Source organism: Vidua chalybeata, chromosome 1, assembly GCF_026979565.1.
Source record: "Vidua chalybeata isolate OUT-0048 chromosome 1, bVidCha1 merged haplotype, whole genome shotgun sequence".
NCBI lineage: Eukaryota > Metazoa > Chordata > Aves > Passeriformes > Viduidae > Vidua > Vidua chalybeata.
This window is the reverse complement of record NC_071530.1, coordinates 43,297,679-43,311,957: the sequence shown is the minus strand read 5'-3', so window position 1 is coordinate 43,311,957 and position 14,279 is coordinate 43,297,679. Positions and strand designations below refer to the sequence as shown.

At 37.9% G+C, this 14,279-nt stretch overlaps 1 protein-coding gene across 4 annotated transcripts in view; it reads left to right on the top strand.

Annotated features, from left to right (window-relative positions):
• CPNE4 (copine 4) overlaps positions 1-14,279 on the top strand; it is a 225,567-nt gene that overhangs the window by 120,438 nt on the left and 90,850 nt on the right. For all 4 annotated transcript variants that reach the window (XM_053958980.1, XM_053958999.1, XM_053958977.1 and 1 more), the window contains 2 exons: positions 7,494-7,565; positions 11,417-11,491. In XM_053958980.1, the coding sequence (XP_053814955.1) occupies positions 7,494-7,565; positions 11,417-11,491 (147 nt within the window). The remainder of the gene's footprint in view (positions 1-7,493; positions 7,566-11,416; positions 11,492-14,279) is intronic.

Here is a 14,279-nt window from a genome sequence, read left to right as displayed (position 1 = left end):
AGATTTCTGTGTGCCTCCTTAGGTATCTAGGTACCTTTAAATACTTGGCCTTTGATATCCTCCAAATGAAGTTGCTCAATTCATTAGTGGGATGAATAACATACTTTATTAGATGTGAATGTCATTTTCTACCAGTGCTGACTCAGAGCAGAAGGAAATAATGAATGCAGCACTTTCCCTAACTTTGCCTAACCCTTTCAGAACCTCCATTATCCACAGGAAACTCTTGGTTTGCCATTGCAGCATGATCTCTGAAGCTGCAAGATTTTCTAGATGAATCTTGCCATTGTTAATAGAATTTCTTATACAGTTTGTACTGCTTTGTTTTCACATGTTTTATCTTTTTGTATGAATTGCTGTAGCAGTCTTTAGAAGAGTAATTTAGATTTAGTTTGCTATTATAATGAGATATTACTGTGACTAATTCTAAAAGGGCTGCTACTCTACACACTAATTAAATTCAAAGACCTTTTAAGCTATTGATAAGATATTTCCTGTAATAACATTATGCCTCTTGTGATAGGCATATCTCTTTTTCACAGTGTTCTGTTTTGATTGACTATTTTCAGGTACAGGTCTTTAACAAAGACAGGGAGAGGTATAATTCAGCTGTAAATAGACTCTGAGCTGAACAATACTATAGCAAACAAAAGAAATCTTGAAGAGTGATGAGTATGGTACAGAAAGAATCATATGTACAGAAAGGCTGATTATAGCACTAAAACTGGCTCTACGAAGGAGCAAGAATTCTGTGAGCAGTTAGACAGAATGAAACTTTCTTCACTGTGGACCTATACATCTGAACTTGATCACTTGAAGGGATTTCTCAGTATCTGTGACCTATTCCCCAAAACTTTTTTTTTCCATGAGAGTGGAATACAGTCTCTGACATTTACATAACATCTGGTCTCTCTTCGTGTTGAAATGTAGCATGCTTGATGCATCTGCAACTGTGTGCCATCATTCAGGAAAACTATTTGGTGGGTATGAAAACAGCTGGGGGATAGATAGTAAGATAAACACAAACGCATCAGAGTTGTATAAACCTTGCTTCGTCACAAGCCAGGCTGAAGAGGAATGCATGAAGAAGGAGAGAGTTTTTACACTGTGAGGCAGAAATACTTCTGCTGCCTGTTCTTAAAATTGGTCATTCATTATTCACCTACACAAGTGAAATGCCATTAAGGTCTGACATTATATTTGTGAGTGTTTAGAGGCTTACAGTATCTGACTTGAATGGACTAATATTTTAATTTACAAGCTTCAGAATATATTTTACAAGTGTTAAATCTTCAATCATTTGTCTAGTCACTCTAGTTGCATCATTCCACTTACAGCAATATCATGAAGGTATTGCTGTCCTTCATTTGGGAGACTTTGTAGCAGTGAAAAAAGTTCTTTAAAGGTTGTAGTGTTATACCAGAAGAGAAGAGCTTGAGAGAGCATGTAGCATAACTGGCAAATACTTTTGATATGGTTATGTCCCAAGTGTTATGTACCACAGGATCCTTCTTTTGTTGTGCATCAAGGATTAAAAGGATTTTGTGAATACAGTCAAGTTGTTTTGACTGTATATATTAAAATCCCCACTCAAACTTGGCAAGATAGCAGTTGCTAGTTTTAGTAGTTACCTATTAAACTGCTATTGTCTCAACCCGTGAGTTTTTAGCACTTTTACTCTTCTGATTCTCTCTTGTATGTCACTGGGGTGGAGTAAAGCAGTGGCTGTGTGAGGCTTGGCTGCTGGCTGGGGTTAAGCCACAACACAAGGGTTGGTGCAAGATTTGAGACATGTTTTTTTGAAAGAGTATGATTGTTACTTTTCTTTCCTTGATATATCCACATGGTTCTAGAGGATGCTGTTAGAAAAACACTCTGTTTCTATATGTACCACTGCTGTTTGGTGGGAAATTGCTTCTCCAAGCTTGAAGTGTGTTTACCACCAAGGGCTCTGCACTTAAATATATTTGATCATGAAGATTCAGTCTGTGAAAAAGGCATTTGGATAAAGGGAAATTTGCTACTAAACTGTGACTAGGTGCTCTTTGCAGTCCTGAAAAGAGTTAGGTTGGCTAGAAGTTGAGCAACTATGAAAGTATATTTAGCAGGAATAACACATATGGGAGAAGAATTAACACAGAGGTGCTAGGAAATAAAAGTTATTTCTTTGGCTATCCCTGCTAGCAAGGAAGAGATACAAAGACTTCTTCAAGTTACCTTGAAGTTGTGTACTGTTGTGATTGAGGGAAATTTGTGCTTAATCTCTGTGTCAATAACTAAATCTGGGGTTCCTGTAAGAAAGTCCAGTGTGCAGAAAAGGACAGTCCAAATAAAGAATTTGAGACACTTGACCTCTGGTTCACGGTGGCACCTTGCAAAGCTGAATTAATGTTGTTGAAATAACTTGGTTAAAAAGCCGTATTGAAAACTTGTTGTTGGCTCGATTTATGAGCATTGGGAATTCTGCACGATATTATTGAAAGTTATCCCTATATTTGGTTAAGAATAGGGTTAAGAATTTGGTTAAGAAAGGACCACCTAGAAAAAAACATTTTAAAAGTTTCTTAAGTCATTATATTTCACTGCTCATCTTACACAGTGCTGATTAGTCACGACTCAGGCAGAGGAGATAGGAAACCTTCATCAGAGTCCTTGTCTCTGAGTGATTGCTGAGCAATGCTCGGTACACAGCTGGTGTCAGCGCCTTAGTGCTTTTATCTAAAGTCTTGCATCTGTTCATACTTTTAAAATAATGAAGGAAAAAAAAAGTGCAAAGCCTCTTTTAGCTATTTTAAATTGGAAATAGGATCAAATGGAGATGTAAGTCCAGATTTCTCTTCAACAATATTGAGCATCTGTCCTTTACCTGTAAGGGCTTGTATGTAATAAGGAAAATTAAGATCATCTTCAAGGAAATTTCTCAGTCCCGTCTTACCACAGGACTGACATCCCTTATCACTTCAGACCAGAAATCTATCTGAGATGATGTTCTGTTGAGATGATTGCATATCTGATAAATAGGAATAACTTCATGTTCATATGCTCCCTCTCAGAAACATTTCCACCTCATGCAAACATACTAGTATGACATTTGTACTGGACATGTGGTGCTCTTAGGCCAGAACTGGGTAGTAGTTTGTATGTAGCTGAAAATGAACTTGATCTTTTCAAGTCTCACCTTTTATACCTCTGAGTTCTGGCCCTTGTATGAGCCCTCCACACTGAGCACTAAAAAGGATTGTTTTTGTTTAACCGCAGCTGGCAACTAAAGCACCATGCAGCTTCTCGCTTACACCCCCTTTGCCCTGTGCCTGCCACACTGGGGAGGAGAATAGAGAGAAAAGGTGAATGAAGTTCATGGCTTGAGATAAAAGCAGTTTAATAATTAAAACAAAATAAAATTTTGTTGTTATTATTATAACAACATTATAACAGCTGAAATGAAAAGGAGAGAGAAAGAAAAAAATAAAACCCAAGAGAAAAAAGTGATGCATAGTATAATCACCACCTGTTGACTGATGCCCAGCCCCATCCTTTAGCAGCAATCAGCAGCTCTCAGGCAACTCTCCCCAGTTTATATACTGAGCATGGCAGTCTATGGTATGAAATACATTTTTGGCTAGTTCAGGTCAGCCATCCTGGCTATCTTCCCGCCTTGCTTTTTGTGCACCTCCTCTCTGGCAGAGTATGGGAGACTGAAAATCCTTGATACGGAGTAAGCACTACATGGCAACAACCACAACATCAGTGTGTTATCAACATTATTCTCATACTAAATCCAAAACACAGCACTGTACCAGCTACCAAGAAGAAAATTAACTCTATTCCAGCATGAACAAGGACCATTTTCTACATCCATTTGCTGACTGGTAGGTCATGTTTCTAATAAAATGTTTGTGAAAATACATGTTCTTGAAATCTAATGAGGTTTTCTAGGGCTCAACTGGGTTCTACTATTTGTGTTCTAGAATGGAGAAAGACATTTACTTTCTGCACTTCTTCACATGAGTCTTGGAAAAACCCTTTTTTTTCTCTGAAGCAGAAGTTTTAAATTGCAATGTCTTGAAGTCAGAGTCAAGCCACAGACTCCTGACAAATGAAAGGCCGGTAGTCAATTACCTTCTTGTAAGACATTTTGCCAGCTCAGCTATCTCTGTAACTCTGAACTAAGACTAATGCTTGCTAGTCCCTCAACTTATCATTGTTTAGGACTTGCTGTCTGAAAATCAGGTCAGCAAATGCTTTCTATAATAATGCTCAGAAGAAGATTTGCATTAAGACATTAACAAAAATATGATAGGTAATTGATGGCAGGTTCCCTATAAGTGGTTCTTTAAACCAGCGAGACCCCCTACCCACTGTAGGGGATCCATGCCCCCTACAGTGCATGAACAAAAAAGTCAAATTACTGCTATGGGAAACAGACTCCTTTACGGTTATTGCAATTACAATTACAATTTGAGGCAACAATGTTGGCACATTGTTGCCAGATGGAGGATTGGTTTTAGTGGCCGCTTAATTAACAACTGGTAAACATTTGCACCCAAATACACATATTTACATATGCAGAGTGCTTACTGTGTCAGAACGATGCTTCTGGCTTACAGAGAGAGTGTCATTAATGTAGCCTACTAATGAGCATGTCAGAATAAATTATCCTTTCTGGAACTTTGAGCTGTCTATTTGCCACCTGCACAGGAGCTCCCGAGCTGTGCAATGCCTCGTGAAAGCTGTGACCCTTCAGAAAGCAGCAAAGGGAGCTGCAAAAGTTTGGGTAGCTCAGGAGGAGAATTCCTGCTGTCTCTAAAAAGGCTGCTCTAGGACAGGTTCCCACCCAAGTTCTATCTCATACCATGGCTATGTATATGTAAGAAATCTGAAAAGTTTCTGGTGGACAATACCCACAGCTTTCAGTAGAAAAGCTTAATGTACTTTATAAAGTTGCCTGAGCATCTTTGGTCATGGAGATAAATAGGCTCTGCTCCTGAGCTGCCATAATTAATTGTCTGGCTGGTACAGATCCATAGTTTAATTATATATTAAGAATAATCTGTCATATTTCTGTAGTACCTCCTATCTGAGCATCTCAAACAAGATTTTTTTGAATTGTACCTTACAGTTCACAGGAGTGCAATGATTTGTACTTGAACCTATTTAGATGGCAAGAAGATAAATGTAGGAATGACTTAAAGGGTCACCGCAAACAGTATTTCCAAGATTCTAGGGAAGAAAAAGAACGGCCTAAATCCTAGCAATACTGTCATCTTACTTGCAGTCCTGTCTTTTGATGCCACTGACCAACACTAGAGTTGAAATCAAAAAGTTAGTTTGGAAAATTGAATGAGATGTTGGCAACAGAACAGCGTTATGGAAGGCAGCCCAAAAAGGAGAGTTAAATTATTCATTTAAGTAATAGCCAGCTGCAAAAAAATGCAGCTGGCAATCTGAAATGGTCCTATTATGAACATTAGTTAACAGTATCATGGTGTTCTTAAAATAAGGCAAATGTAATTCTGGAGTTTATCAGCCTTGCAATGAGAAGCTCTTGCTTCTCATGGGAAGGACCAAGGCTATTATACCTAATTTTGAGCATTGTTCTAAGAGTGTTTAAGAGCCACTCCATGAAGGCTCATCAGAAAGTAAGGAGAATGGTTTGAAGGCTAGGAAATTTGGTCAAGAAGGAAAAATAGGACAAACTCAGGTTATGTAGTAAAGAAGACTGTGGGGAGTTGATAAGTCTTCAGGTGCAAAGATTGCCTGAAAAAGGGAAAAAGATTGTTTTACCTATTTGTGGAACGTTAGATGGAAATAATGGACTTAAACTGCAGAGAATCTGATTAGCTGTTAGGAAAATATATTGACATTAGAATAATGAATACAATAAATTTCCAGAGGAGAGTGTTTCTCTTTAAGTTCTTTAAGAACTGATTAGAAATTCCCCTGTCAGGTATAACTGCAATAGGAACAAGAAGCTGGTCACAGTGATTCCAGATGTGCTGTCCTGTCATTTGCTGGTTCTCCTGTCTCACATTTAATGCCTTTTTAAAACTTGCTTCTGTCTTGCTGCTTCTATTACAACTGTAGCTGAGGATAATCTGAGGTGCAGCTTTTGATTTTCTGTTCAATTCAGCAAACTGATGAGCAGGACAAACATGTTTCCACCCACTGATGTTAGGCTAAAATGTGCATCCTGTTCACTCCTGTCTCACAGCACATTTTTTGGCTGGCTGTGACTTTGCGTTACTCAGAGCATTTCAGCTCTGGCCATTACCTACTGTTGTGGCTTACTGCTGAAATTTGTATGATGCCCAGGACTCTCATGCAGGGTATGGAACTCTCCTTTTCACTTGGTGACTTCTTTTCTTTTACAATTAATATTTTGGCATATTTGCCAGAGATGTCTATTTGTGGATCATTTAGATCAGCTGTCTGGAAGAAGTTGTCCAAGTGCTGTTAGATGTGGAAAGGTGGAAAGGACTACTTTTGGTATAAAAGCCATATTCAAGAGGTTAGGGTTTTTCTTAAGATACAATCTTTTGCTCACTATCTGCACAGCACAATTGTACTATAGTTTTGTCAGATTACAAATAATACTGTGACTTCTAAGCAGTGTTTTGATTTACCTTTACATTTGTCTACATTTTGAACTTTTCCACTTAATAAATAAATTAATATACCATTAGCTTTACAGGTGACTAATACACTGGAACATCACTGTAGCTTAGCAGTTCTGCATTACTGTAAGGTTCCTTCCTTTTCTAATACTTTTACTGGTCTGCTTTAAAATGTTTCAAAATCATAACGGGATGCTAGTTATTGTTGATATGGCAGATAAAATCTTTTGTCAGTGTCCCTCTGATGCCATTTATTTGAAGTATATTTATAATTTGGTTAATGACAAAGTTCATTTATAATGCTGAGTTCTAGGGGAAATTTGGTATGTGGTAAGAAAAGGAGACAATTTTGGGACTGAAATGTGAGACAGCTTGCTTACTTCTGCCCTGAGTTTAGAGTTGTTGATATTTTGAGGTAAAATAAATTCTTTCTCATTGTAAATGGACTTCAGTTTCCAATAAAATTTAATTAGTTGAGTTTTGGAGATATCTCTGATAGATTTGCTGTTTACAGCTGCCTTCTTATTGTCTTTTTAGTCCAGTTAAACCTTACTTCTGTCCTCTGTCACCATCACTGCAATACTTGAGGAAAATCTACGTGTTTCTCACTATTATGTTCAATGCAGTGAATTGTGTTCTCCCCATTCTGCTCGACCCCAAATGCTCTTTTTGTCCTTCTAGTGCATCCTGTGCAGGCTTCCTGGGGGACCTTTCTTGTTGGTTGTGGTCTTACTGTGTTAATTCTGATCATGGATTGAGAAAGTACCTTGATACAAAAGGAAAAAACAAAAAGAAAGCAACATAAAACTGAAATGACAACAAACCATGTATTTACTACAGATTCTAATTATTTTTCCCTTTGTTTCTATTTTCATGCAGATTGTTTCTCAGAGGAAGCTCTCCAAGTCCTTACTCAAACATGGCAACACAGCAGGAAAGTCATCTATAACAGTAAGTCAGTCTTAAGCATGCTTTTGTTTTCCTGTTATTTGGAAATATCTAAAGTGACTAATTCTCTCTAAAAGCATCCTGCTAAGCCACCAGAGCAACCCTTGACTGAGAAATGTATTTAAATTGTTTATTTGATGATTTGCACTGTTTCTGACAAATGCTTGTTTTAAGGAAATGGCAAAATATAATGTATGATTTGTAAAAAAGACACAATACTTACTATTAACTACTTTTACGGTACTTGGATGACAGCAAGTAACTTCTGCTGCTTGAATACTTTTAGTTGAAGGACTAAAACCTTTAGAAATTAATTTATACCTGCTTTGACACATCTTTCTTTTCCCTTGGGCTTTTTCCAGTTTCTCAGGGAAAAAAAAAAAAAAGTTTGATGAGATTAGTTTTAGATGTGTTGTAATGCAACTAAGGACTGGATTGTCATAGCCCCATGTGTATCTTGAAATTTGAAAATCAGTGTATTACCTCTCTTTCATCTTTCTCTGTGCTGGCTTGCTTGGGAGATCAATCTTGTCTGCATCGAGCCTGGCATGGTTGTGACTTTTGCAGCTCTGCATTAAGATGAAGGCTATAATAAAATACTCTGCTTTGAGGATATCTGCTCTGTTGCCTCATGAGATTGAGAAGGATTTTTTTCCTTAATGTGTGATTTGCCAGATGGTTTTCTTCTGGCTTGATTGTTTGGATTTTATTTTTCTGCCTTCAGACGCGAAAAAGACAGCAGACTCTGAGGTACTTTCTGAGAGCCCAGGGAGTTTGATTTCTTAGATATCTTCCTTTGTGCTTGGCTGGGAATTGATTTGCTTAAATGCATACAGTAAACTTGGTTTTGGTCTGGAGTTGGAAAGGAGTTCCCCACTCATCTGGCTGAATAGAACCAGGAGAGAGTTTTGTTCCCTAAATAACTTGGTATGGTTTGCCTGCTGGGATGATCAGGGCATACCTCATCTCACCCATCCCTGTGGTGTTCTGGACCTCCCTTCTGTTCTTCTTTGAGGAGCACAAAGTAGTTTAGTCTTGTGAAAACACAAATGCTCTAGTACAACTAAAATTATTAGGCTTGTTAGGGGAGTGTTCTGGCAAAAATTAAATCACTGTGAAAAAGAGAAGATGAGAGAAAATTAGTTAATAGTCCCTGCTGGCCTCACACTGGGTGATAACCATGAAATATGGACTTTATTTACATGCTTTGGCTTCTGTTCAGCAGTTCTAAAGAGCAAGTTGACTTGAACAGGAGAAAACTGAACCCAGACAAAAATACTGTGTGAAAAGTTTTTTTTGTCTCAACAGAATAGTTAAAAACTGATTAATTATCATTATTTCTGGACCTGAGAACATACCAGGTGTCTGTCAAGTATGAAAGTCAGAAATTCTAGATTCCTAACTCATTCAGTGTAGTGAATTATGAGTTTTTCAAAGTATTTTGAAAGTTCCTATCTTAGCAAGTTTTGCTGGAATTTTATTTACCTTTTGACTGTGTAATATCTCATCCACACAATCTTATAATATGGCTGTGGGAAGCAAACAGAACATTGTTCTGCTTCTCCAGCTGGAAGTCTGTAAACCTTTAAAGAGCAGGTTCATTATTTTCAGTTAAAAATACTTGTGAAATTTGGTGTGCAAATCCCAGACAGTTTAACCAGGTCTTCTGAACTATCAGACTGCATGGAAGAGAAATGTGTCAGACTCCATGGGTCAAATTTCATCAGCAAGCTGATGTTTGCCTGGAAGATGTGACACACCACATATGTGCCTGTGTGATGGTACTTTAATGACCGGTTAAGCATCTGTGCCCCTGTGTGGCGGCCTGTGAGTGTTTTGTTTGGAGAAACACTAGAGCTCGCTGCTGGGAAGTGTCACAGCCAGAATAGTCTCAACTCAGGGAATTTTACTTAATTTAATGAATTGCCAATCAAAGTAAACTTTTAACTACTGAGAAACAAATAGGACCAAAAAAACTGCTAGGGAAAATACTTTTCCTGCCCCTCCCTGGTACTCAACTGCGGTAAGTGCATTTCTCTCTCTCTCTCAGGATTTTTTTATAGAGGTGTAGAGAGAGAAAGAAAGAGAAAACAATTTCTTTGTTTTTCTCATGTGGATTGTGTTTGGAGAATTATTTACTTAGGGTGATTGCTTGATTGGATTCTGGTGAGGATTGTTTGAGCCTGATGGCCAGTCAAATCCACCTGTGTCTGGATTCTGGCGAAGAGGGTCATGAGTTGTTAGTTAGATATGGTAGTTAGAAAAAGTAGGTTTGTAGTTTTAGTGTCTTCCTTTATATAGTATATTAATGTATTATAGCATAGTTATAATAAAGAAATCATTCAGCCTTCTGAACTGGAGTCAGACATCATCATTCTTCCCACTGGGTTTGCCTGCATTTTACAATACTCAGCTTCTCTTCTAACACCTCTCCTGCCTCCTTCATAGTCTTCAGTCCCTTTGCCTTCACTTCATGTTGTGCTCAGTCCCTTTGATGAAGTGCTGTGTGACACAGGTCAGGATCAGAAAATAGTGGGGTTTTTTCTGCTCTTTGAGGTTTTTTCACTTATTTTCTTAGCTCTGCTCTGGACTTACACACACCCTCTCTGCTTCAGGATGGGTCTTACCTGAGGGTGTACACAGAAGAGCGTCCTCCAGCATGGAGCACCTCCTTCAGAGAATGAATCTCCAGCTGTGTCCCCACAGCATGGCCTTCTCCATGCCTCCTCCTGGATCTTCTTTAGGGTGGCAGTGCAGGCCTCCTAACTCTCCTTCCTTTGTGTCTCTTGCATTTGGCAGCTGCTGCCCTTTCTGAAATAGACTCACAAGATGTGCCTTATGCACCTTTGATGGGTTGATGTTTTGGGGTGCAGTCAGTAGCTGCTGCCAAACCAGTTTGGCAAATTTTTGGGTTTTCTCAGCAGCTTCTCAAGGACTTGAAGTGGTGGAGACAGCTAGAGCCTATCTGGGAAGCTGGCATGGCTGCCTTGTGTGTGGTCATGAACATGAAACACCCAGAAAATAGGTTATTTTGGGAGATTTAATCCATGGGGAGAACATTTACAATGGGGAAAAAGTTTTAAAGCTGTCAAATAGAATATAATGTGGTTTATTTCAAAGAATATTTTTCAGTGAAATATCCCAGGTTTGGTTAGTGCCTTCACCTCGCTGAGGCATTTTAATGGCTTACTTAGGAAACTAGTTTAGTTGGTTCTGTTGGATTTTTTTACAGCATTGCACAGCACAGAGACTGGCATCATTATTGATATAGCTTAGATCATCTGAAAGAATCACACTATAGTATATTAGGATTACTTTCTTCTGACTCTGTCTACAGTAAATTGTTTTGCCAATATGGCTATTGCAGAAAAGCTTTATCAGGAGAGCTCTCCTGCTGTAAATGTGCCTTTCATGGCAGCTAATGACAAGTGACTTCACTCTTTTTTTCATTTATCTTGCCAAATGATGCTGAAGTGACATAAAGATAATTGGGCTTTAGACCCAAGTGATACAACTCTTGTAGAGCATTTTTGTCCCCTTGGACACTGTGAGATTGTGGAATTCTCTGTTTTCCACTCCGAGGAGGAGTACTTGGTCAGAGGAAAGGGATCCCTGGTGGATGTGGATGTCTGCCCATTGGCAGGTGATTGACAAGGCATAGTTGCATGACACAAAGTGATTCAGGTTTGTGGGCTGACTAAGGTGATGTCTTTCCTGATGGCAAAGAGAAACACATTAACTTGTTCCACAATTCAGTTTCCTAAATGGGATCTTCAGTCTTCACACACTGAAAAATGGCATAGTATTCCCCTTCCATTACACCATGCACAACTCAAGTGTAGCTTTCCATTTAGGTAATCGCTGAGGAATTATCTGGCAATGATGACTACGTTGAACTTTCATTCAGTGCACGGAAATTGGATGACAAGGTAAGCTGCTTGATATTAACCTTTCTGAAAGATATAAGAATGCCTGCAAATATAATTTGATGAGATTTTCCATGACAGATATTTTTTACCTTGTGTTATTAAACACATCAGAGTTTTCAGACGAGTGTTCACATTGAGGCTTTCCTCGAGTTGAAAGTAATTAAAAAAAAACTCAAGGGAATCTAATTAAAACCAAGACAAGTTAATTACACTACAACCAAGACAATTTAATTATGCAAAATGCCACAGATCAGAATTGTTTAGAGAAGTGAACTTTCTGTGAGTAGTCAGTGATGTTATCATTGAAGTTTCCTAAAATACAGCTAGAAAACTTCATAACAGCTCAGTCATGATACACATTTTGCTCAACAAAATGTAGCTCGAATGTGAGAAAAAGACTTGCATATTTGTTGAAAACTTTCTCCCTCTCTAGGAAGAAAACTCTTCACTGACTCAAACACTACTCAACATTATAAGGAATACCTCTTTCTGAAAATATGATATTGTTTAGCAATTTACACATAATAAGCATGTCAACTCACAACCCAAGAAAACCTGATGTCTGCTTGTACCACTCTCTGTGATTTCAGTGTAATAGCAGGCATAGAATACTTTGAGGTATATAGTCCCTTCTTGTATATGAAGGTGCTTCTAATTAGAAACATATGGCAGAACTATAAAAAGGCTTAGGATGGTGATGCCCCAAGTGTCTTCTTGTAAACATCTGATGTGAGAGTAGCTTAAAATAAAATCAGTGAGACTACCTTTGGATACATATACATCAGGTTAACAAAATTGGGTTGTAACTTATGAAAAATATTTTCACTTGAAACTACCAGAAAATCTCAGGCAAGCAGAAAGTACACTGAAAGATGAATAGTACTGGCATATAACTTTAAAATAATCTTTATAAAATTTATAAAATTTTACTGTGCTCAGGATCATTAACAATCATAAATGATCAGGACCTGAATTTGCTTCTCATCTGAAAGATAAATTATTTCCTCTTTCAGAGTTGCTGGAGTCTGAGTGGTTTTGAGTTGCATAATTTATTTAGGTGTCAAAATGTAAATTTAACAACCTTTCTTCAGACAGATATCTTTAGAGGTAATTCCCAAACTTGTACACAAGTTTCTCCTGTTCCACATGCTGTCATATCTAGGAAAAGGGAAAGGACATAAAAACATAATAGGACTCTACTTAGTTATTGCATTCCACAAATGCAAAATGTAATCCGCATTAAATATTATGACTGATTCTAGCTCTTGTTGGTATAAATTAAAAGGATCCTGCTGGAGTGCAATTCTGAGCCAGGTCAGTGTTGTCTGGGCAACAGTTTTAGAGAGTGATTGAGGGATAAGGTGAGAAGGATCAGTCTGAAATATTGCAACGGTGTTGTCATTCTTGCCATTTTAACATGTCCAGTCAGGGTGGGCTTCATCTAATAAAGAATTCTTGGATGATGCAGTGTGCAAGTCAAGCAGTGACTCATCATGTCTTATCTGAATCCAAACTCCTGTCTGCAACTGATGAAAATCTCTGGAAATCTATTGCATTGAAAAAGTCTTTCAATTTCCTCTAGCTAAAGATGTAGCTCAATACCTGGCTGAAACTTGATTTACTTCCTCTATAATAAAAGTGTACAGCTTATAATGGACTTTGACATCATTAGATGCAAGGCACTATTAGTAATTATTTTTATTAAGGTTTGAAATTACTTAAATTTCACAGTTCAGCCACTGGTGAAAAAGACTGAGTGCTCTGATGTCACAGAAAGGAAAATAAACATCAAAGAATTGAGAAGAGCTGATTTTGTAAAATCCTAAGCATGGTATTGCATGCCTCTCCTCACTCAGAGAAGTGAGCGCCTGAGTAGAGATGTAACATCAGAGAAACAAAATGAGGGTTGAAACTGGCCTTGGAATCGCCTGAAAAACAGAGGAAGCCTCTGGAAGCAGTCATTTGTGCTCTGCTATGGGGTTACCTTTGTAAGCCCAGGGGTTCCTGCATTGGTAGCTGTGGGAGTGGCAGAAGACAAGTAGAATCCTAATGCCTCACAGCTTGTGGGTAAAGGAAGGGGTGGGGATATAATGTATATGGTCTTTGGATAAAAAGAAAAAGAAATCCTTTCCATCCACTACCATCTTGAATGGACAGGAATATTCTTCCTTCATACCTTAAAGATCTTTGAAAGAGGATCCAGACTGGGGTCTTTAAATATATGTATTTCCTACATTAAGGAAAAACGCTCGAACAACATATTTTTGGAAATTAAACAAAAATTGTTGATAAGATTTAACAGGCAGGATATGTTTGTTGCATGTTTTTTACTCTCTTGACGTAAAACTGCAAGAATTTTAGAGAAGCTACAGAACAAAGCCGAATAATTTTTCCTACTGGAGTGGCTGAAACATTTGGTGAAAAATTATGGATATAAAAGTTTCCTTTAGTTAACTGACTTCTGCAGAAATAATGGTTATATTTTTATTACAGTGCTTATTTGGAAGGTATAACTGCTTTTTCATGTTTTATTGAAGCCCTGTCAGCTCAAATGGCACATCTTTGTTTCAAGAGATCCACTGAGAACACTTCACTGTGGAACAATAACTTTTGGAAAGGTTTTATTGCATTAATAGCTGTGTCACAATTACCATAACAAGCAGCTACATTTTTTATGATAGCTATAATAAATTATGAGCACTGAGGCAGGCAAACTGCTTCTCCTGTTCTGAGAGAAGCAGTTACCATTGTTTGGGAAAGATTATCCAGCAAATATCTGCAAAATACA